The sequence below is a fragment of the Furipterus horrens genome, unplaced genomic scaffold (genome assembly GCF_987537825.1).
Source record: "Furipterus horrens unplaced genomic scaffold, mFurHor1.1.pri manual_scaffold_3, whole genome shotgun sequence".
In the NCBI taxonomy this organism is placed as follows: domain Eukaryota; kingdom Metazoa; phylum Chordata; class Mammalia; order Chiroptera; family Furipteridae; genus Furipterus; species Furipterus horrens.
The window spans coordinates 148,469,607-148,491,439 of NW_028327173.1; the positions used below are offsets into that span (position 1 = coordinate 148,469,607).

The following is a 21,833-nucleotide window of genomic DNA, read 5'->3' on the forward strand; positions in this document are numbered from 1 at the left end:
TTCAGCTTAAGGGCATACTTCTGTGTATTTCCCTCCTTTGTTTAACTCTTTCATGCCACACCTGAGAATTTTTCAGGTTATACTGCGTATATGTGTGTGTGTGTGTGTGTGTGTGTGAGGGTGTTAGAGAAGGGAAGGGGTGCCTCGTAGCCAGTCATCTTTCTCTCTACTTTGTGTTTTTACACACACACACACACACACACACACACACACACCGTCTCCTCCTCCTTCCACCGAGGAGTTTAACTTAAGGGAAGGAAGAAACAAAATATGTGACCCAATAAGACTCAGAATTTGTGTGCAGTTACCTAGAAAGTGTTTTAAGCAGTGTGATGCATTGTCCTTGAAGGTCCCAATGCTGCTTTGGGATGATAGGTTTAAAGCAAACCTCAAAAACTTACCATAGAGCCCTCACCACCTACCTGTGTTGGATTTGGAATGTTACTGGCTGTAATATGCATTGAGTCCAGTCAAGTCAGATCAGCCCTCAGCTGAAGCCTTCTGCCATGGTTTATCTGTAGCTGACCAAAAAGCTAGGTAACTTGTAACCACTTAGACTAGAAGCCTTTGTTGGAGAGAGGAGCTAGCAGAGGGCCTCCTCAACAGGTCAGCACAGACAGCAAGAGAGTTCAGCTAACGCCAGTTAGCCTGAAAACTTGCTGGGCTCTTCCTGATGGTTGCAGGTCTGGGGGGCATCATATAATTTTTCACACTTTGAATTATGTGTAAAATCTAATTATTTAAATCTATGAACTTTGAACTGTAACTGCTATAATTTTCATTGTACTCTGTTCTGATATCCAGAAATTCTAACACCTAAATCCTTTTCCCTTCAAAGCGCCCAGGGTCCTTTCCCTCTTCTCAGAGGCTCTTGCCCTTGGCACCCTGCTCTTTAGGTCAGTGTACTTCCTGTGTTTCAACTTCAGGTTGTTTTTGTTGTTGTTGTTGTTTTAAAATTGATTTTAGAGAGAGGGAGACAGAGAGCAACATTGATTTTTGTTGCTCCACTTATTTATGCATTCATTGGTTGATTGTTGTTTATGTCCTGACTGGGGATCAGACCCATAACCTTGTCATATTGGGATGACACTCTGAGCTACCCAGTCAGGGCAACTTCAGTTTTCTTTTCTTTCCCCCACTTACTCTGCTTTTCTTGGAGCACTACTTCTGGTATCCTGACTCTGTTTTGATTTAGTTGAATGGCCTTGAGGAAATTACCTCACTGCTCTGAACTCCTTTCTCCATCTGTGCAGTGGGGGTAACTGTACCAGTGCCCCAAGAGGTTGTTGTAAGGATTAGCCAAGACCAGATATTAGAGTTGCTTAGCAGAGTGCCTGGTACATAGGAAGTGCCTGAAACATTGTAACTCTTATTGGCCTCTGTGAAGAGCAGGAGACCAGTTACTTAAAGAAGTGGGTGCCTTCATGTTTAGAGTTCATTGAAACTCTCATGCGAGGCTTTTTAACTGAGACAGGAGATGGCACTTCTGTTACTTTTCCATGTTTCTGTGCTGCTGTCCTAGATAATTAAGGTAATTTTCCCCCCAATAATTCTCCATTCTTTCCTTGCTACCTTCCAAGCTTATCATTTCCTAAGTCTGTGAAGATGCAGATGTTTTCTTTCCCCAACCTTAACCCAACTCTCCTTTCTTGGCTGCTTTCCCAGAACAAAAACTAAAACCTCCTTTAAAGTTTTTTTTTTTACCATTGCTCAGCTCCTAACAGGACTCACCTCCATTCTCCCAAAGGAAAAACCTGACATGATCTCTTGGCACCTTGTTCCCCACAGCCAGGAGCCCCCTTTCAGCTTCAATTTCCATGTTCCAGGAGTAGTAATATTAAGACTTGCCATTTGTTTGGCTCCTACTGTGTGTCAAAAAATTCACTTAATCTTACAGAGGTCCTTTGAGCTAAATTCAGATGTCTCCTTTTTTTATAGATAAGGAAACAGGCTCGTGACTTAACCAGGGTCACTAGGTGTACATGGCAGAACAAGGACTCAAACCTTGGTCTCTGACTCCAAACTCATAATGTCTCCATTGCCCCACACTGCCTCTGAGGCTCCAGAGGTCCTCGGTGCCTCCTGCTGTGGAAGATAGGTGAGGCAAGGAGCAGGGAGAAGAACTGATGCCCCACAGGACCAAGATAGTGGACCAGGGGAGGCACTCATCCTTCCAGTAAAAGGTTCTTGAACAACTGTGCTAAGCCCAGGAGACAAAGCAGTGAGCAAAACCAGTTCCCATCCTCATGGAATACATAGTCTAATGGGAGAGATGATCAATACTAAATGTAAAATTGCAGCTATGATAAATGTCACCAAAGATTGATACACTGTACTATGACAGCATATGTGAGGCCATATAACCTGAGATCTGAAAGACTGAAAGAGGACTAAGGTTAACTAGTTGAAAAAGAGGGAGGAGAATGTTCTAGACAAGGGAAGCGGCTTCTTAAAGGCCCTGTAGTGGGAGAAGCATAGCAAGTTAAAGGGAGTGAAAAAATGTGGGAGAAGAGAGAGAGCAAGAAATTGAAAACCTATTTGAAAAAATAATGACAGTAGATTTCCTAATTTGGTGGAGGAAATAGACATATATGTGCAGGAAATACAGAGAGTCCCAAACAAGATGAACTCGAAGAGGCCCACACCAAGACACATCATATTTAAAATGCAAAAGGTTAAAGACAAAGAGAGAATCTTAAAGATTTTCTTTTCTTTTTAGAGAGAAGGGAAGGGAGGGAGAAGGAAAGAAAGAGAGAGAAACACTGATGTGTGAGAGTAACATCAATCAGCTTACTCTTGCACGCCCCCAACTGGGGACCTGGCCTGCAACTCAGGCATGTGCCCTGACCAGTAATTGAAATGGTGACCTTTTGGTCCTACGGGTGATGCCCAACCCACTTAAACCACACCCATCAGGGCCAAAGAGAGAATCTTAAAAGCAGTAAGAGAAAAGCAGTTAGTTACCTACAAGGGAGTTCCCATAAGACTATCAGCTGATTTCTCAATAGAAACTCTGCAGGACAGAAGGGACTTGCAAGAAATATTGAAAGTCATGAAAAGCAGGGACGTACAGCCAAGATTGTTCTTACCCAGCAAAGCTTATCATTTAGAATCAAAGGACAGATAAAGAGCTTCCCAGACGAGAAAAAGCTAAAGGAGTTCATCACCACCAAACCAGTATTATATGAGATGTTAAAGGGTCTTCTTTAAGAAGATGAAGGAAAAAAAAGATAAAAAAATATAAACCATAAAATGGCTATTAATACATATCTTATCAACACTTGAATCTAAAAAACAAAACAAGCAAGCAATTACAGAAACAGACTCATAGATACAGGGAATGTTTTGACGGTTGCCAGAGGGGAGAGGGGTTGGGGAGAATGAGAGAAAAAGGTGAGGGGATTAAGAAGTGCGAACTGGTAGTTACAGAATAGCTGTGGGATGTAAAGCACAGCACAGGGAATGCAGTCAATAATGTTCTAATAACTATGTGTGGTGCCAGGTGGGTATGAGATTTATCGGAATTATCACTTAGTAAGTTATATAATGTCTAATCACTGGGGTGTACACCAGAAAATAATATAACAATATTATATTGTTATATTAATTTTATATTAATATTTTTTTCAACCTTAATTGAAAAAAAATAGAAGGAAATGATAAATGTTAGTTAAAGGTTAATGAAAATAAAGATGTGATTTTTTTTTTTCCCCTCTCAAAAAAATGAAAACTCCTGACATGGCATCCTGGAAACCAGGAAGCAGGAGGCTGCAAGTTGGTGTAAAAAGAAAAAGGCAAAAGGAATGAGGAAAGGGGAACAAGGGAAAGATTAGGAGATGGGAAGAGAAGGGGAAAGAAACAGGAAGGGTTTGAGGGAGGGGGTTGGAGGAGAAGAGGCTATGACTCAGGAATTCCAAGGCTGTTGGTCAGCCTGGCAGTTGGGTGTATCAGGTGCACCTCAGAGATCCCAGTGTCCTCTGAGATTGCCTGTGGAATTTGCATATTTGAGTGGTTTATTGAGCCTAAGATACTACGTTTGTACCCACCTTTGCTTCAAGTTTCCAGCAACTGGGAGGTTCAGGTGTGGGGGCCACAGGGTTTCCTACTGAATAAGCCTGGGTCTGGGGAAGTTGCCCTCTGCTCATGCTCTCCCTGTCCCCGGCCCCACACTTGCTCCTGTCAGCTAGTTACAGTACCGGTGAAGTGGAGGCAGGAGGGACAACAGGACTAGGTCTGCAATAGCCAAGCAGCCTAAAGGAGTACCCTGGTGAGCTGTGGCTTCCGGTTTCTTGCCCCTGACGCCTACCATCTAGGCTCCTCTCTGGAGCTGCCTCTGGAAAGTCACTCTGTACCTGATCCCATCCAGTCTTGCCACCAGACAGAGAGTGTGCTGCCATCCTTCTCTGTGCACGGCAGGTGGAGTCCCTGATTGCCTTCTGGCAATCTGGAGGGTTCATCTAAGGCTCCTTGGGGCCAGGGATTTTCAGGGCTGGGCCTGGGAGCTCTGAGACATGAACAGGCTTCCTCGGGCCCTCTCAGGTTCTCTCTGCCCCTCCCCTTAGTCTTACAGAGCCTTTTTGCAATTTTAGCCCTGTGCCTCCCACCCTCTTCCTCATCTGACATGTACAGGGTGTGGTGGGCCAGCTCCTGCCAAGTACACACATGGGCGCACATGTGAGAGGCCTCACCTCTCCTTGGAGCACAAATGCTTGACACATGTGGATCCAAGCCTATACACCCATGGCCTGCATTGCCAGTCACGTGTACACTTCCCTTCTGTACCCCTCCCTGGGCTCTGTGTGAAGATGCTGCTCTTTGTGGGTATGACCAGCGATGGTGTGGTGTTTGAGGAACTGGTGGGGATAGGCTTCCAGGGACTCCTTTCAGCCTCATAGGGCTGCAGAGATAGGCCCTTGTGGGCAAGGAAAGGAAGCAAGAACAGGTTGACCTTGGTGGCAAGTGGAGCCTCTCTTCTGGGCTACTGGAATCCCCAGGTGGCCTGGGAGCCCCTGGGGGAGCTGTGGTTTGGTGCTCAGTCTGTTGTCTAACTCATCCCTCCAGGTGTGTGGTTGTGCTGTTCAATCCCCGGAAACACAAACAACACCACATCCTCAACAGTTCCAGGTACGTGGGTCTGGGCTCTCAGGGAGTTCCTCCTTCTCCTGGGGTCTGTGACAAGGGCTCAGTCTGCTCTCTGGCTCCTGGGAGTGGCACCTGGTTGGGCCCCAGGGTCAGAGAGGGAAGTGCCACATGTGCCATTGGTGTCTGCTGGTCTTGCCTTTTGAGGGCACTGTGAGGGAGCCAGGCTTAGGCCAGGCTGCCGGTGCCCCTCTGAGCCAGCCTCGTCTCTTGCAGGAAAACCATCACTGCCCTTGCCTTCTCTGCTGATGGCAAGTACTTGGTCACTGGAGAGGTGAGTGAGGAAAGGGAGCTGCAGAGAGCTACAGTTGTAGGCCTAGTTAGGGGTGCTTCCTGAACAGAAGCCAAATCCTGTTGTTTGCTGTATCTGAAAACAGTGGCCCTTAAGCTTTAGTGTGTGTCAGCATCGCGTGAAGGGCTTGTTGAAGTGCACGGTGCTGGGCCTAACCCCAGAGTCTCTGATTCTGTAGGTCTGGGGTGTGACTCCAAAACTTGCATTTCTAAAATGTTCCTACTACTTACTGCTTCTGCTGGGTTTGGGAAGCACACTGAAAATCACTGCCTTAAAATATTCCTTATCCCCAGAGGCCCCCTGCTGGGCATCTGAGGGATCCCTCTTAGCTGCTCAGCCTTACAGGGAGGCGGTGGGGGCGGAAATGGGTTGCCCATCAGAATCTCTAAAGGAGCTTTGAGCAAATACAGAGGTGCAGACCCTCACCCAGAGATACTGAATAAAATCTGGGGCCATTTTCGCCCTGATAATCATTGCTGTCCTGAGATATTTATTGTTTCCTCCTCTACCTTTGCCCTGTATAGCACTCTGCTCTTGACTCTTGGCCAGAAGGCCATTAGAAAGATTGTATTGAATAGTTGGGGAGGTGAGGGCCGCCACGCTGAAAGGCTGGTGGGGTCTGTATGCTTCTGCCGCCCCTCACTTCCAGCTCTTGCCTCCCTACAGAGCGGGCACATGCCAGCAGTGCGCATCTGGGATGTGGCTGAGCGTAGCCAGGTGGCAGAGCTGCAGGAGCACAAGTACGGTGTGGCTTGTGTGGCCTTCTCCCCTAGCGCCAAGTACATCGTCTCCGTGGGCTACCAGCATGACATGATTGTCAACGTCTGGTCCTGGAAGGTGAGTAGGCTGGGTGGGCTGGCCTGGCAGTCTCATGAGGGTCCGAGGGCCAGTTGGGGAGCCAGGAAAGTACTGACCGGAGTCCCTTTACTCTATTCTGCTGATTTCAGTCTCATTCTAGAAAATGATCTGAGGCAGGAAAGAGCAACTGTGTCACCAAACGTATTGGTAGAAAGGAACTAGTTTCATGCCTTTGAGGACCTCTGGAGGAAATGAATCTTTTCAATTCCTCTAGAAAGGGATTTTCCTTCTTCCCCTTTTTTTTCTGACCTGTAAACCCCAGAAAGAAAAATTTTTTTCAAGTACAAATACTATGCAATCCTACTCTCCTCTGTGCCTTCTTAGCTCAAAGAGGCAGAACCTTTATTTTTCTTTTGGCTTTCTCTCCAGAAAAACATTGTAGTGGCCTCCAATAAGGTGTCCAGTCGGGTGACAGCAGTGTCCTTCTCTGAAGATTGCAGCTACTTTGTCACTGCAGGCAACCGGCATATCAAATTCTGGTACCTCGATGACAGTAAGACCTCAAAGGTGAGATGCTGAGGCTGGAAGTAGCCACCAGGGCCAGGGCCTGCTCAGCCCACCTCAGGAGAGACCATGCTCCCCTTGGGCCCTTTTCTGCTTGCTCAGTGGCCACACAGAAGTTCTGGATGAGTCAGATGCTCTCTGGGCCAAGGAGTAGAGTCTCAGAAGCAAGGGGGCTGGTTTGCAGAGGCAGGCTCTGGGGTGGATGGATGGGCAGCAGCGTTGTGTTTCCACAGGTGAATGCCACGGTGCCACTGCTGGGCCGCTCAGGGCTGCTGGGGGAGCTGCGGAACAACCTGTTCACTGACGTGGCCTGTGGCCGAGGGAAGAAGGCAGACAGCACCTTCTGCATCACGTCCTCAGGGCTGCTGTGCGAGTTCAGCGATCGGAGGCTTTTGGATAAGTGGGTGGAGCTGAGAGTAAGTACCTCTGGCCCAGTTGCCTGGGGCTGTGCATGTCTCGGCTCAGGGAAGAACTTATGCCTGTGGCTCCACCCCAGGGGCCTGTCCCCCATGCATGCTGGAGGGGACCCCAGGAGAAGCAGCTCAAGGGAGCCAGAGCTTGGCCCAGTTCCCCCCCACGGAGATCTGTGTAACTGCCTCCTCTCTGCTCTCTTTCTGTCTCTCTTTCCCCTGCTTTCCTCTTCTGCTCAGAACACAGACAGCTTCGCAGTAAGTGATGCCTAGACTCTCCTGTTTTTCTCGCGCTGTTTCTTTCTCTTTGCTGGGCTTTTCCTACTTTGTTTTCTTTGCCAAAACCTCTAACACCTTAGGAGGGTCCCAGCTCCCATCCCCCAAACTGCACATGGTTGTGGGCCCTCTGGCACCTGCTGCTGGAGGGAGAGGTGTTTCTAGATAACAGCTGAGGGGCTCAGGCCAGAGCAGCTGAGCTGCTTTTCCCTCGACCCTGACCCTGCGTTGCCTAGTCCCTCCTCTTGGCACATGGCTATTGAGGGGGGGTTGGGTAGGTGGCCTGTGCTGACCTGAGCCCCTCTGCCTGCAGACCACAGTGGCCTACTGCATCTCTGTGAGCCAAGACTACATCTTCTGTGGCTGTGCTGATGGCACCGTGCGCCTCTTCAACCCCTCTAACCTGCACTTTCTCAGCACCCTGCCCCGGCCCCATGCCTTGGGGACAGACATTGCCAGCATCACTGAGGCCAGGTGAGCTCTGTGGGCCCCCAGCCTCCCTTCAGAGCCTCCTGCTGTGTCTAGCCTTCAGTGAACACAGTGAAGAATGTATCAAAGATAACCAGGAATACCTCTGTAGACAAACAAATTTGGGTTTATTGGTACTCTTGCACCCAAGGAGAACTGGGGAGTATCTCAGTAAGTAGGGGGTATTGTAAGAGTTGGGGTATTGTGTGAGGTGATTTTAGAGATGGTTCAAGAGGCTGAAATTTTGCTCTGGTCTGATGCTGTCAGGAAGTAGGGGCAATTCTATAATTAGACATCCTAATAATTTTATTTGAAAGGTGGGACTAAAGCTATAATTGGTAAAGAAGCAGCAATCAATCTTGATAGATGGGAAAAGGTGATACTTGGTCACTTCTGGACTCAGCACGGTGATCTTGTTTTGGTCTCTGCTCAGACACAGTGACAGAGTAGTCTTGTATTTGTTTTGCTCCGTCGTGGCCATAGAGCTACCTTGTCTGACTTTGGTGTTCTGTGACATTGTTTGTGTTCGTCAGGAGAACATCAAGGCCCAGCAGCCAGTGCCAGGTCAGCTCCCAGCTGACAGCTGTCAGGAGCTGTTTCTGTCTGTCTTAAGCAACTGCTTTCAAACGTTCAGGTCTGAACAAGGCTCCTCATGTTCTGCTCCTTCCTTCATGGGTTGCCTTCTGTTCATTCCTTTCAGTCCTTGGTTTCATCAGCTCTTCACTCAACAGTTTGCTTGTCCTCTCTCCCACAGTCGCCTCTTCTCTGGAGTGGCCAATGCCAGGTATCCGGACACCATTGCCTTGACCTTTGATCCCACTAATCAGTGGCTATCTTGTGTGTACAACGACCACAGCATTTATGTTTGGGATGTGAGGGACCCCAAGAAAGTGGGCAAGGTGTACTCAGCTCTGTATCATTCCTCTTGCGTCTGGAGTGTGGAGGTAGGTGGGCTGGGACGGCTTGAGACTGACCAGGTTTGCCGGGGTACCGTTGTGAAGACGGAAAGTGGGGATCCCCAAGTTTTGGGCATATGACATTATGTTCCTGCTGCCTCCTTGTTTCTCTAGTGACGTCCCTGTGCATTAGCCTATCCTCAGATAGGCCCCGAGGCTTGAGCTTTAATTTTAGTGCTTATGTTTCTCAGGCTTCTTCCAATGTGTCCCTGTCCATTCTTAGGTTTGCCTTGTCCTAGGTTGGGTGATCTTGGACAAGTTAATGAACCTGACTGAGCTTCAGTTTCCTCAGTTGTAAAGCGATGCACCTGATTGATCTAACTGTTCTAAAGGTTAAATGAAATAATGTTAAGTGGGAGACATAGAAGAGACCCTGGTACAGAGACTTTCCCTTAGTGATTATGAAGACTATGTAATAGTTATGGCATGCTTACTATGTGACTGGGCTAAGTCTTAGCCAGCCTTATCCCTTTAATGCCATTCTCTTCTTCCCTGGGCAAACGACTGCTCCCTAACTGGAGATTTGACTTTGTTCCCTCTACACCTTCAGGTCTACCCAGAAGTGAAGGACAGTAACCAAGCCTGCCTTCCCCCCAGTTCCTTCATCACTTGTTCCTCAGACAACACCATCCGCCTGTGGAATACAGAGAGCTCCGGGGTGCATGGCTCCACCTTGCACCGAAATATCCTTAGCAATGTGAGCCCTCAGGCCTTAGGGCCCCACCCGGTACTTAGTATTCCCGTCCCCTCAGCCTTCACACCTTTTCAGGAACTGGGTCCCCAGACTCCAATATTCCAGCTTTTATTTGACTGAGCTCTGCAAACCAAGGGTTTACCTTGTCCAGCAACCCTCTCCCCTTGCAGTTATCCTGGGTCAGCCCCGCCTTATCCAGTTATTCTCTGCACCTGTTGCACTAGGACCTCATTAAGATCATCTATGTGGATGGGAACGCTCAGGCCCTACTGGACACTGAACTGCCTGGAGGAGACAAAGCTGATGGGTCCCTGATGGATCCCCGTGTGGGCATCCGTTCTCTGTGCATCAGCCCCAATGGACAGCATCTAGCTTCAGGGGACCGTATGGGCACACTCAGGTAATGCTAGACCTGGGATGGGTACTGACTGCCTCTCATGGTGCAGGCTGGGGGAGTTAGGTCCTCAAGGACAGAGCTTTAGAAGAGTTTGGCTCAAAAAGATTGGGGGAGATATTTATATATACAAGGGAAAGATAACTTTACAATGAAGAAATCCAGTAGAAACCATCTCAACCAAGTGACCAAGCTTAATATTTTCCTATCAATATTATGAAGCCCATAATATGATATACTAATAAGGACATAGTATTATTATTTCTTTGGTATTCTTGCCAAAAATGCAGAAACTCAGTCCAATCAAGGGAAAACATCAGACAAACTCAAATTGAGGTACATGCCACAGAGTATGCCACAGAGTACCTGTATTGATCAAAATACTCTTCAAAAGTGTCAATGTCATGAAAGGTAAGGAGAGACTGAAGAATTATTCAAGACTGCAGGAAACTAAAGAGAAATAAGAACTAAATGAAAATTGGATAGGATCCTGGATCCAGAAAAAGAACATTGTGGAAAAACTGGTGAAATTAAAGACTTTTATTAATAGTATTATACGAATGTAAATTTCTTGGTTTTTTAAATCAAACTGTTGTTATGTAATACATTAACGTTAGGGAAAGCTGGGTAAAGGAAAGGTAGAAATTCTTCTGTACTCATTGTAACTTTTCTCTAAGTCTAAAAGTTCAAAAATAAATCAGAAAAAATTTTGGAAAAGGTTAAGGGAGAGGTTGTAGCAGAGGAAGCAGGGTAAGCCTCTCTTCCTGCAACTTGGCAGTGACCTCTATCCTCCTCTCCTCATTTTTTGCAGGGTGCATGAGCTACAGTCCCTAAATGAGGTGCTGAAGGTGGAGGCCCATGACTCAGAAATTCTGTGCCTGGAGTACTCTAAGCCAGACACAGGTAAGGAGGATACCGGGTCCCTAGCCCAGATTGGCACAGGGCTCCTCCAGTCCTGCTGGTACCACTTACCTCTGTAATGGTTCTTGGATGTTGGACTGAAAGTCCTTTGAATCATTTGGTGTCTTTGCAGGTTTAGAGGAGGGCAGCTCCATCCCTGCACCATGGGGCTCAGTTACTGCAGGCCTCTTTGCCAGGCTCAGATAGGGGCCTGCTCTGGACACTTGTGGGCTGATGAGCTCTTTTAACCCCAGGTCTGAAGCTGCTAGCATCAGCAAGCCGGGACAGGCTTATCCATGTGCTGGATGCTGGACGGGAGTATAGCCTGCAGCAGACGTTGGATGAGCACTCGTCCTCCATCACTGCTGTCAAGTTTGCAGGTGGGGAGAGAGCAGCTGAGACATATTCTGCCACCTACCACCAATGTCACCCTTGCCCCTCCCCCCATAGCCACCCGCCTCCTGCCTCTGTGCCTGTCATGGGGGAGTGTTGGACAGCTGCTGGGAAGCCTGGGGCTGGATGGGAAGCAAGTGGAATGTAGACTCTCAGTCTAGGGGACCCTGAGCCAACCAGGTTGGATGAGGATAGAAATAAAGGAAAGCCTAGGTTTGGAGGTAAGCATCCTGATTTAATTGGTTGTCCCAGTCATGTAGAGTGCTTGATTGAGGGGAAATATGGAGGGAAGGCAGAGGACAGACTGGCCCTGTGTGGCTGAGACAATGGGAACAGCTAGGCCCTTCTTCTCCACAGCCAGTGATGGGCAAGTCCGCATGATCAGCTGTGGAGCAGACAAGAGCATCTACTTCCGCACTGCACAGAAGGTGAGGGGCCTGGTTTCCCTGAACGGGGTAGCAGGTGGTGCCATTCCCATACCTGAGGTTACAAGTGGTGAAGAGAGGAGAAAGCAGGGCTCTCTTGGCCTGGTGAGACATTTGTGCTTGGGGTCTGCCCACATGCTCCACCCCTGCAGTCTGGAGATGGAGTACAGTTTACACGGACACACCACGTGGTACGGAAGACGACCCTCTATGACATGGATGTGGAGCCCAGCTGGAAGTACACGGCTATTGGCTGCCAGGACCGAAATATTCGGTGGGCATCCCTTTTTCAGACCATCTGACCACATTCCTTTATACCTGAGGGGGGTCAGCTCTAGGCACCTCAGTCCCCTTGTCTGTCTTTTTGTCCAGGATTTTGTGACCCCTTGAGTCTACAGAATGAGTACTCTGCCTCATCCAAGAGGTGGTTGTCCCCTTGGTATTGGGGAGTGGTTCCCCTAGAGAATGGGGCTGGAAGTGAATTCTGGCATTTCTGCCACCTGGATATGCTTGATGGTGACCTCTTCCTCATATGAGCGAGAGTGTTTCTTTACAGGATCTTTAACATCAGCAGCGGGAAGCAGAAGAAGCTGTTTAAAGGGTCACAGGGTGAGGACGGCACTCTGATTAAGGTAAGGGCCCAGCAGGATGGGCTGTGGGCCACACAATAGGAGGGCTGTGGGCACTCGGTGGAGAGGAGCTGGTGCCTCCCGTCTTCTTCCAGCTGTGTGTCCCACTCCTCAGGTGCAGACAGACCCCTCAGGGATCTACATTGCCACCAGCTGTTCTGACAAGAACCTCTCCATTTTTGACTTCTCCTCAGGCGAGTGTGTGGCCACCATGTTTGGCCACTCAGGTGAGTGTAGCCCCAATACTCTAGCCCTGGAACTTGACTCTTCCTTCCTTTAGTTTTTTGGGACCCATCACAGCTGCCTGCCCCTCCCTTACAACTAGCCCCCAAACTCCACTGCTGGAACAGAAGCTTGGCTGGGATTTTAGGGTGGCTCATAGGCCATATTCTTTGTTCTTCACAGAGATTGTCACTGGCATGAAATTTAGTAATGACTGCAAGCATCTCATCTCTGTGTCAGGCGACAGGTGAGCAGAAGCTAGCTTCTCTGAGTTACAGATTCTTTTTCTTTGCTACAAACATACCCTGCCCCCTCCCCTCCCTTCACCTCAGTGATGTCTCTGGTAAGTAGGGCTGAACAGGGATATTTCTTGGCTGGACCTGACCTGGCCCTAAAGGGTGGCTGTTGTCTCCTTGCGAGCCCACGGAGAAGAGGAACTAATGGTGTTGCCACCCCCAGAGTTTTACCCTATCCCTGCCTCACAACTCTGTGGCTCTACCCAGCTGCGTATTTGTGTGGCGCCTGAGCTCTGAGATGACCATCAGCATGAGGCAGCGTCTGGCCGAGCTGCGCCAGCGTCAGCGAGGGGGCAAGCAGCAAGGACCGTCCTCTCCCCAAAGGGCTGCTGGACCCCATCGGTGAGCACAGAGTATGGGATATGTGCAAGTAGTGGGTAGGAGTCCAAATTGCTCATTGTCATCTGACTGCTCCCCCTCCTTGTTCTGGACCTGCCATTTAGCACCTCTGTATCCCCCCAACCACCTGTTTCTCACTGGAAGACCCATGATGTTGTCTCTCCTCTTGCCCCACTGAGTCTCCTTTCCCCATGACCTTCCTTGTTTGGACTCAGGCGCCAGGCCCCGTCGATGCTCTCTTCTGGACCAGCTCTCTCATCAGACAGTGACAAGGAGGGAGAAGACGAGGGCACTGAAGAAGAAGAACTTCCAGCTCTGCCAATCCTTGCCAAGAGTACCAAGAAAGAGCCAGGTCCGTGGAAGTCTGGCATGGGGCTAGCCAGGCACAGTTGGCACAGTGGCTAGATATGCTTTCTGGGGCTGTGGGGGTAAGAGCAATGTCGAGCTGAGGAAACCGGAGAGTCACTGTGGACACCTAGGGGGTGGGCTGGTGGGTGGCCAGGGCTCTGGGGTTGGTGGGCAGGAGACACTTTCTCTGACTGCCGGTCTCTGTCTAGCCTTGGTGCCCAACCCAGCCCTGCCCCGAAGCCTGTCCCACTGGGAGATGAGTCGGGTGAGTCACTGTCATTAATGCCCTTCCTAGGTTACAGAGGTGAGGGAAGGTGAAAGCAGGGCTCTCTGGGCTTGGCGAGGCATTTGGGCTTAGGGTCTGCCCACACGCTCCGCCCTTTATGTCCAAGGGAGGACCCTGTGGGGGCAGTTCAGGCAGCTGGGCTGGTGCCAGGTGAGGGATGAGGAAGCCCAGGTGTTTCCTTCCAGTGGGCCAGGAGGGGCCTGCAGGGATTAGTCACCACCAGGGGAAGTACACCACTTGTTCAGCTGCCTGGAGCCCTGGGAGTAGAATGAACAAAGAACAGGTTGAAGTGGGTAGTAGAAAGGAGGTGTCTGAGCCAAATGCTTAGAAGTAAAGTTCAAGAAAATCAAAGGTCCAAAGAGCAGAAATGTGGAGAAACTGTAGTTCCAAAGATGCCACGTTAGGAGGTAAGCTCAGAACTTCCAGATAGTTAGTCAGAGGGAAAAGGCCCTAAGAGGACTGATAACTGAGTGACTATTTCAGGGTAGCCGGAAGGAGGATAAAGGCTTTCAGAGCAAGCCCCAAGGCAGCCAGTCCTCACTTGTCGGGATTTCAAGGGCTAGTACCTTTCATTGTTAGCCGCAGTTACATGGGATGATGGTGTGGTGTCTGGTGCTTTCTGACCAGGCTGGGCATCTCAAGACTGGGCTGTTGGCTTGTTTTTGGTACTATGAATGGACTTGTGGTCCTTGTTGGGACTGTTTCCAGAGTAGGGGACTTCTAGAGTCTCCTAGCGTTGAGGTGTCCACGACACCAGGTGAAGACTGAGACCAGACGTTCGCCTGAGACAGGACACAGAGGGAAGCTAAGAGCATGAGCTTGGGAGCCAGACTGTCTGAGTTATAACCTACAGGCAGGGTACTTACTGTCTGTGGGACTTGGACAAGTTACTTAAGCCCGCTGTGCTTCAGTTTTCCCATCTGTAAATATGGGGGTAATATTAGTACCTACTTGTGTGATTGTCAGTTACTCCTCTCACTTCTGCCCCACACCAGGCACAAGAGACCGTGGAATTCCTGGACCCAGCTCCTGCAGCCAAACAAGGACCCAGAAGAAGGGGGCGCTGGGCTCAGTCAGACGTGGAGCTGAGTGTTCGCTCCATGCTGGACCTGCGGCAGCTAGAGACACTGACTCCGAGCCCCAGGGGCCCTAGCAGGGACTCTCTGGCGATGACCCCATCTGGTTCAGAGAAGCATGGTCAGCAGGTCCCTGAGACCTTGCATGCTACCCAGGTGAGCCAGCTTTCTCCCAGTTCTCTAGAGTTCTCCAAGCAGCCTTAGCCAGCCTCGTGCCAACAACTGGAGGCTGAGCACTGGTCCAGCTGTGCTTGCTCTGCCCCAGTTCATGGGTAGCCTGAACTGCAGATTCAGGGTGGGGCTGGGCAGGCTATGTAGTACAGTGATTGTCTTGGGCTGGGTTCCTTGGTGAGCTGATGGTATTAAGTGGTGGCTGGAGGTTGTCAGCCAGAGTGCTAACAGAGTTCTTCTAGAAGCTCAGGAACACTAGCTGGGGCCTAGCCTGGCTACCTGATGTCTGTCCTCAGAGTTGGAGTGTTCAGCTTTTCTCAGAATTGGTGCACACCAAATCCTCGCCCACCCTCTCCTCTTCTTCCAGACCCTGTCACATCAGCAATCCCCGTAATGCCCCTTTGTGTGTTTCCAGAATGAAAAGCCCCCTCAGCCTCAGGCTTCCCAACCCTGTTCCTGCCCCCACATTATTGGATTATTGTCCCAAGAGGAAGGGGTCTTTCCCCAAGATCTGGAGCCTACACCCATTGAAGATGGTATTGTCTACCCGGAGCCAAGTGACAGCCCCACCTTGGATACCAGGCAAGGGTCCTGCCACCACCAGACTCCTGGGGCCACACAGCCCCCAGTCTTCCCTTCCCCCTGAGTGTTCTTTAGTGAGTGGAGGGCTGTCCCCAGGGTACTCAGGGCTTGCCCACCATGTCACCACTGCCTCAGCCCCAGTCCTGCTCACAGGTCGGGGAGAAGGAAGGCAGGAGAGTCTAGTGGGGCTGCTGCTTACCCCAGTTCACTGCCTTTTTTTTCCCTGCTGGCCTTCCTGGCAGTGAGTTTCAGGTGCAGGCACCCGCTCGAGGGACGCTGGGAAGAGTTTACTCAGGCAGCAGGGGCTCAGAGAAGCACAGCCCTGACAGCGCCTGCTCTGTGGATTATAGCAGCAGCCGCCTTTCCAGCCCTGAACACCCCAATGAAGGTGAGGCTGCAGCCCTGAGGGAGGGCCAGAACCATGCAGTTCAGTGGACTGAGGTGGGAGTGGAGGCTCTGGTGACGGATAGGTGCAGCGTGATGCTTCTCTCCCCCTCCTCCACATCCAGATTCTGAGAGCACGGAGCCCCTGAGTGTGGATGGCATTTCCTCAGACCTTGAAGAGCCAGCTGAGGGTGATGAGGAAGAGGAGGAAGAGGAGGGAGGCACTGGCCCCTGTGAGCTGCAGGAAGGCAGCCCCCGTACCCCAGACCAGGAGCAGTTTCTAAAACAGCACTTTGAGACTCTGGCCAATGGGGCTGCTCCAGGTGTGGTCAGAGGGCCAGCATATGGTCACTGCAATCTGCACTACTCCCCTCCTTGCCTGGCCAGGAGGGAAGGTCCAAGGGCAGGCCATGACCTGGGGTTGCCTTCTCCGGAGGGTAGAATCTGGGCCAAGAGTTTGCTTCATTTCATGATTTCTGTCACCCTGGCAGGGGGCCCAGTCCGGGTACCAGAGAGGACAGAGTCTCAGAGCATCTCTTCACGATTCCTTTTGCAAGTGCTGACGCCCCCACTCAGGTACTCTCCCCAAAGCAGCTCTTGCTCTGCCACAAGGAGCTCCAGCTCTCCTGATCTTCCAGTGCTTCCAGTAGGGCCAGTCCTGGCCCTGGGGCAGCGTGTGGCCCTCCCCTCTCCCAGGCTTTCCATGCCCAACAGTATTTTGCACTCCCAAGATTTGGGACAACCAGCCTGGCTGGTTTTGTACCTGCCCTTCTTTCCTAGCATCTCCCTAGAACTGTAAGAGCTTCTCCCATTCTTGACAGGAAAGAACCCTGAGCCTCTTCTGGGCCTTCTTCCAGTTTTTCTCCTTGTAGGGAACCGTCCCCGTCTTCTTCAAGCCAGGCGCTGACGTTGAGGCCAGTCCGGGGGCCACAGGTTTCTGGTGAGCAGCTGAGAGGCAACGGTGCTAATCCTCCGGGAGCACCCCCAGAGGTGGAGCCCTCCCCTGGGAACCCTGGCCCCCAGCAGGCAGCTCCTGTGCTGTTGCCGCGACGCCACCTCACCATGGACAGCAGCTGGACCCCCAAGAGAGTGGCTACAGCCAGCTCCTTAGGTGGACTCCAGAAAGCCCAGTCCATTCAGAGTCTGGCATCACAGGGTGAGGAGCCTGGTGGGCTCAGCTTGAGGGTGCAGGGAGTGTGGAGCACATGAGCATGCTAAAGGAGAGGGCCTGATGTAGCCCTGTTGTGAAACTTGCTTGCCAGTGGGTGTCCCTTAGTCGGTATGTGCAGGGCACAACAGCCCCTTGGGAACCAAGCCTTGGCACCTGGGACACCTTCCTTACTACCTGACAAGCATATGTCTCTGTTTCCTCTATAGGTGGGGCTCTTCCACCAGGCCCATTACTTTCGTGGGAGATGGAAGCCCAGGAGGGCCTACGTTCCCTGACCCAGGCTACTGGTCGCCTGTCTCGGCCCCACTCCTACCAGAACCCCACCACCAGTTCCATGGCCAAGATATCCCGCAGCATCTCTGTTGGGGAGAATCTGGGCCTGGCAGCCGAACCTCAAGCTCCTGTCCCCATCCGGGTCTCTCCACTTAGGCAGCTGGGTCTGCCCAGCCGGGCTCACCTGGTCCTGGACATTCCAAAGCCATTACCTGATCGTCCTACTCTGGCCACATTCTCCCCTGTTACCAAGGGCAGGGCCCCTGGTGAGACAGAACAGCCTTGCTCCCCAATGGGCCTAGGAAAGGCTGACAGTACATCTGAGAGGCGAACCTGTTTAGGGGCGGGTACCCCTCCCAGGTCTAGGACAGAGTGCCAGGTTCAGCCTGGGTCCAACAGCCCTTGTGCCCAACACCTGTCAGTCAGCAGCCTCCTCCAAGACCCTGAGAACTTGCAGCCCCCAACCCCTGAGAAGACTCCCAGCCCCATGGAGTGCATCAGGCCAGGGGCAGCCCTAAGCCAGGCCTCAGGTGTGCACAGCTCCCCAGCTTTCATCTCCTGCCCCATCCTCTCTCTCCCGTCTTTGTTGGCCGCTCTCTGGCTCCATCCCATTTCTGTGCGTCCAGCCTTTGGCGTTTTTCGTCCTGTCTGCTCCCGTCTCGGTCCATAAGTCACACCCCTGATGGTGAGACACTCCTGCCAACCTCATGATCTCCCTTTGACCTCCTTGCCCCTTGGTACCTTCCGGCCCCTGGGGCTGTCCCTTTTCTCTGGACCTTATTTTCTGTGTGGTGTTGGGAGGATATTGGGAAGGGGGAGGCAAAGGAAGGGACTGAGGGAAAGTGGGGAGTGGGGGGTTATGATACTGGAGGGTAGGCCTGTCCTGGTCTGAGTGGCCATGGGTGGGGTGGCCTGAAAGGGCAGCTTTGCTGGGCCTGAGCTGTATCTGTCTCTTCCAGAACCAGTGGTAAGCCTGGAGCAGTGTGAACAGCTTGTGGCAGAGCTCCAGGGCACTGTGCGCCAGGCTGTGCAGCTCTACCATTTGGTACGTGTTGCACAACCACAGGTGGGGAGAGAGAGCATGTCAGGAGTGCTAGCTGAGTACCCAGAACATAAAGATAAGGCTCGTACACTGACGGGTAGGTGGAGCAATCAAGAACATCCTGGGCAGAGGAGGTGAGGAAGACAGAGGCCAGGCTGGGCCATCTGAACCAAGCACCTATTGGTTATTTCTGGCTAAGAGCTAGAGACTTCCTCAGACAAGAGCTAGAGCCCACATGTCCTAATTTGCTTAGGACCACCTCAGTTTATGCCTGTTGTCCCAGTGTAATTATTAATAGCATCCCTTTTCATGTTCAAAAACTATTTGGCCACTTCGGACATGGGTCAGTCCAGCAGGGCCACATCCTGAAAGAGGAGTTACTAACAAATGTAGATGGTACACTAATCTGATGGGCTCTTCCTTTGGGGTCACCGCTGAGTCTCCCTCCATCCCATAGCCTTTGGTCATACTTGCTGATCTTGGAGTGTGGAACTCCCAGCCACACCTGGCTGGGCATGCCATCCTTTCTATGGGGGCAGGCTACCTAAGTGGGGCCCCTCCTTTTTATACATGCATTGGCAGTTGCCTTCACTGTTCCTCCAACCCACTTCCTGTTGCAGGTGGCTAGCTGCAAGACACCCTCAGTGGAGCAAAGTCGCATCACCCAGATCCTCAGAAATACCTTCTCTTCAGTGCGGCAGGAGCTAGAGGCCCTGGCTGGGACAGCATTGTCCAGCCCAGGCGGGAGCCCTGGGGCCGTGGGAGCTGAGCAAACGCAGGCCCTGCTAGAGCAATACTCAGAGCTACTGCTTCGGGCTGTGGAGCAGCGCATGGAACGCAGACTCTGAATTCCAGAAGCCTGTCTCAAGTGAATGCTTCCCCTCTTCCAAACTAGCCCCTCCTCCACTCACTAAAACCTGTGGGGATGGTTGGAGTGGATAACAGTGCTCAGTGCTCAGAGGGGGGCAGCAGCTTTCCCAGCTGCTCTTCATGAGGCCCCTGTATTTATTAATTTATTTCCCTGACTGTTGCCTCTCTTACTTGGAACTCCTGCCTCCACAGCCCCTCCAGTGGCTCCTGCAGGGGTTAGGTCTGGGTCTTTGTCATCTTGGTGCTGTGAAGAGTAGGAGGGCGGCCTGCCCCCTCTGGGGGAGATCAGGAAGGGCTGGCCCTCTGTCTTCTTAGAAGCCATTTGAAGTTACTGCAGGGATCAGCTCCCTGGGGTGGAGCACGCACACAGGGTATTTAGTGGGTAGAGGTGAGAGATAATGTGATATTCAGTGCCCTTTAGCCAACAGCAGAGCCTCTCCTCTCCTCTACCTCCACTTCCCCTCCCACACCAGCTGCACTCCCCTGGCTGCCAGAGCAGGGGTTGTCCATTTTCTCCAATTCCTGGCAGTTCAGAAAGGCAGAGCCCTCTGACCCTCCAGGGCATTTCCAGCCATCAGGAGTCTTGAGTTTGTATCAAGGCCTAAGCCCCCACATTCTCCTCCCACCCCCCACCCCCAGGGCCCTAGCATTGTCTTTCTCCCTGTGCCCCCTTTCTGTCTTGGCCAGAACTTGTAGAGCCAGCTGTGGGATGTTGCTGCAGGACAGTAAAGCCCTCTGCTAGGCAGACATGAAGCCTGGCCTCCTTTCCTCAGTCAGTTGGTCTCCCTGTCCTCCAACCCTGGTCCCCAGCAGGCTGCTGGAGCCTAGAAGCCACCTTCTCCCTGCATCCTGAGTGATGCTTAGTCAGAAGCCTGTGTTGGAGTTTCCCTCATGGTTTACAGGGCACTGGCCCACGTTCTAAAGACCTTAGCCACAGATGAAATCACACACACACACACACACACACACACACACCCCAGCTAGTTGCGTGTTCATTGCTAGAGTACTTGTGTGCTTGGTCTCCTCTCCTGTTCTGTCCCAGCTTCACCACCCTGGCTCATATGGAATGTCTATCAAGAAGCACGAGAAGGGGTGGAACATGCTAATCCACCATTCTAGATTCTTAGTGTCCACAGTCTAGGTGCTATGAGATGGCCCATAGGCTACCCGGTTTAGGTAGAAGGAGTCTCCCCAAAGGCAGTGCTGGGCACCCAGGGAGCCCTGGATATTGGAGGTTGAGGGGAGAGAGACAGGTGGGACTACAGCAGGGGCCAGGAGACACACTGGAAAGGTGGTAGGAGGGACAGGTAAGTGGTGGAGGTGGGGGGATAGATTAGAATTAGAAGGACAGTTGTTCAGTGTGAGGGGAAGGAGATAGGGCACAGCGGGCAGGTAGAGTAGGACCAAGTCATGAAGCAGTTACCGAGGAGTTGGGGTGAAGAACGTGTGTCTCTGGGCCCCACTGCTGCTCTCTGCGTCTGGAAAGGCAGGACAGCTTTACCAAATACAGTTCCAGGCCACAAAAGCTCGTTTTCCCATGGACAGGCTTTTGGGCCCTGCTGGATCTGTCGGTAGGGGCTCAGAAAGAAATTGGATTCTGAAGGGTGCCCAGCTGTTTGGATCAGCCTGAGTGCACCCCCGCTGTTCTCTGCTACCACCACCTATATGGCCAATCTGCAGAAAAATTCTGAGCCCGAGAACTCACAGCTGAGGGCGAACAACCCTCTCCCTGCCCACCCCGGCAGGGCTGCAGCTACACCAGTCAGGGTTAGAAATACCTGTCCCCCTGTACCCCCACCCCCAACCGGCACAGCAGCCACAGCCCACCCTGAATAGGGCTCAGGCCGGGCCCTCCGGGCTGGGGTCTCCGTGATCCTTAGCCAGCCTGCCCCTCACCAAGAAGGAGCAATACTCCGGCCAATGTTTGTGAGAAGGTGGCCGCCCTTTCCCTACCCTGAACCGAGGCTCGTGTTGTGGCCAGGCTGGCGCTTGCTCCCTTCTGCATGTCTGAGGCCAACGGCAGCTGCCGGCCCTGTCCAGATTTGCCCTGACTCAGTTTTGAAAGCCCCTTATTTATAACTTTTATATTTTGACCAGGCCCTGACGCTTTCCTCCTTCCCAGGTCTCATCGGGCAGGGGCTGTTTTTAACATGTCCGTTTGTATTGATGTATGAACTGGTCAATAAACAATCGTTTGTTAACTCTGGAACGGCATCAAGTGGGGCAGGCAACAGAAGGCGCTTCTCGCTCGTCGCGTGTATGGCGGGATCCCGGGGTGAACTGCGGGCGGGGAGAGGTGGTGGGGGCTGTATCCAGGCTGCGAACTTCAGCGGTGGGAGCAGGACGAGACCTCTAGCGGCACGGGTAGCCGGAGCCCAGGCATGTGCCACGGAGAGGGGAGGTGCCTCCGCGAGAGCAGGGTCTTAAGGGGGAAG

The 21,833-nt window shown here is 51.7% G+C and overlaps 1 protein-coding gene across 3 annotated transcripts in view; it reads left to right on the forward strand.

Annotated features, from left to right (window-relative positions):
• MAPKBP1 (mitogen-activated protein kinase binding protein 1) overlaps positions 1-20,145 on the forward strand; it is a 58,425-nt gene extending 38,280 nt beyond the window's left edge. The window contains exons 3-30 of one of the 3 annotated variants that reach the window (XM_090270452.1): positions 5,062-5,124; positions 5,356-5,413; positions 6,098-6,268; positions 6,659-6,796; positions 7,027-7,209; positions 7,793-7,953; positions 8,702-8,891; positions 9,454-9,600; positions 9,822-9,997; positions 10,803-10,894; positions 11,146-11,271; positions 11,642-11,712; positions 11,862-11,983; positions 12,266-12,341; positions 12,454-12,565; positions 12,744-12,807; positions 13,064-13,198; positions 13,411-13,547; positions 13,753-13,808; positions 14,825-15,061; positions 15,492-15,658; positions 15,901-16,046; positions 16,168-16,365; positions 16,534-16,618; positions 16,900-17,198; positions 17,420-18,016; positions 18,446-18,531; positions 19,149-20,145. In XM_090270452.1, the coding sequence (XP_090126578.1) occupies positions 5,062-5,124; positions 5,356-5,413; positions 6,098-6,268; positions 6,659-6,796; positions 7,027-7,209; positions 7,793-7,953; positions 8,702-8,891; positions 9,454-9,600; positions 9,822-9,997; positions 10,803-10,894; positions 11,146-11,271; positions 11,642-11,712; positions 11,862-11,983; positions 12,266-12,341; positions 12,454-12,565; positions 12,744-12,807; positions 13,064-13,198; positions 13,411-13,547; positions 13,753-13,808; positions 14,825-15,061; positions 15,492-15,658; positions 15,901-16,046; positions 16,168-16,365; positions 16,534-16,618; positions 16,900-17,198; positions 17,420-18,016; positions 18,446-18,531; positions 19,149-19,376 (4,321 nt within the window). In that variant the 3' untranslated portion in view covers positions 19,377-20,145. The remainder of the gene's footprint in view (positions 1-5,061; positions 5,125-5,355; positions 5,414-6,097; positions 6,269-6,658; positions 6,797-7,026; positions 7,210-7,792; positions 7,954-8,701; positions 8,892-9,453; positions 9,601-9,821; positions 9,998-10,802; positions 10,895-11,145; positions 11,272-11,641; positions 11,713-11,861; positions 11,984-12,265; positions 12,342-12,453; positions 12,566-12,743; positions 12,808-13,063; positions 13,199-13,410; positions 13,548-13,752; positions 13,809-14,824; positions 15,062-15,491; positions 15,659-15,900; positions 16,047-16,167; positions 16,366-16,533; positions 16,619-16,899; positions 17,199-17,419; positions 18,017-18,445; positions 18,532-19,148) is intronic. The other 2 variants (XM_090270454.1, XM_090270453.1) reach the window with 2 other exon arrangements.
• The last annotated feature ends 1,688 nt before the right edge of the window (positions 20,146-21,833 follow it).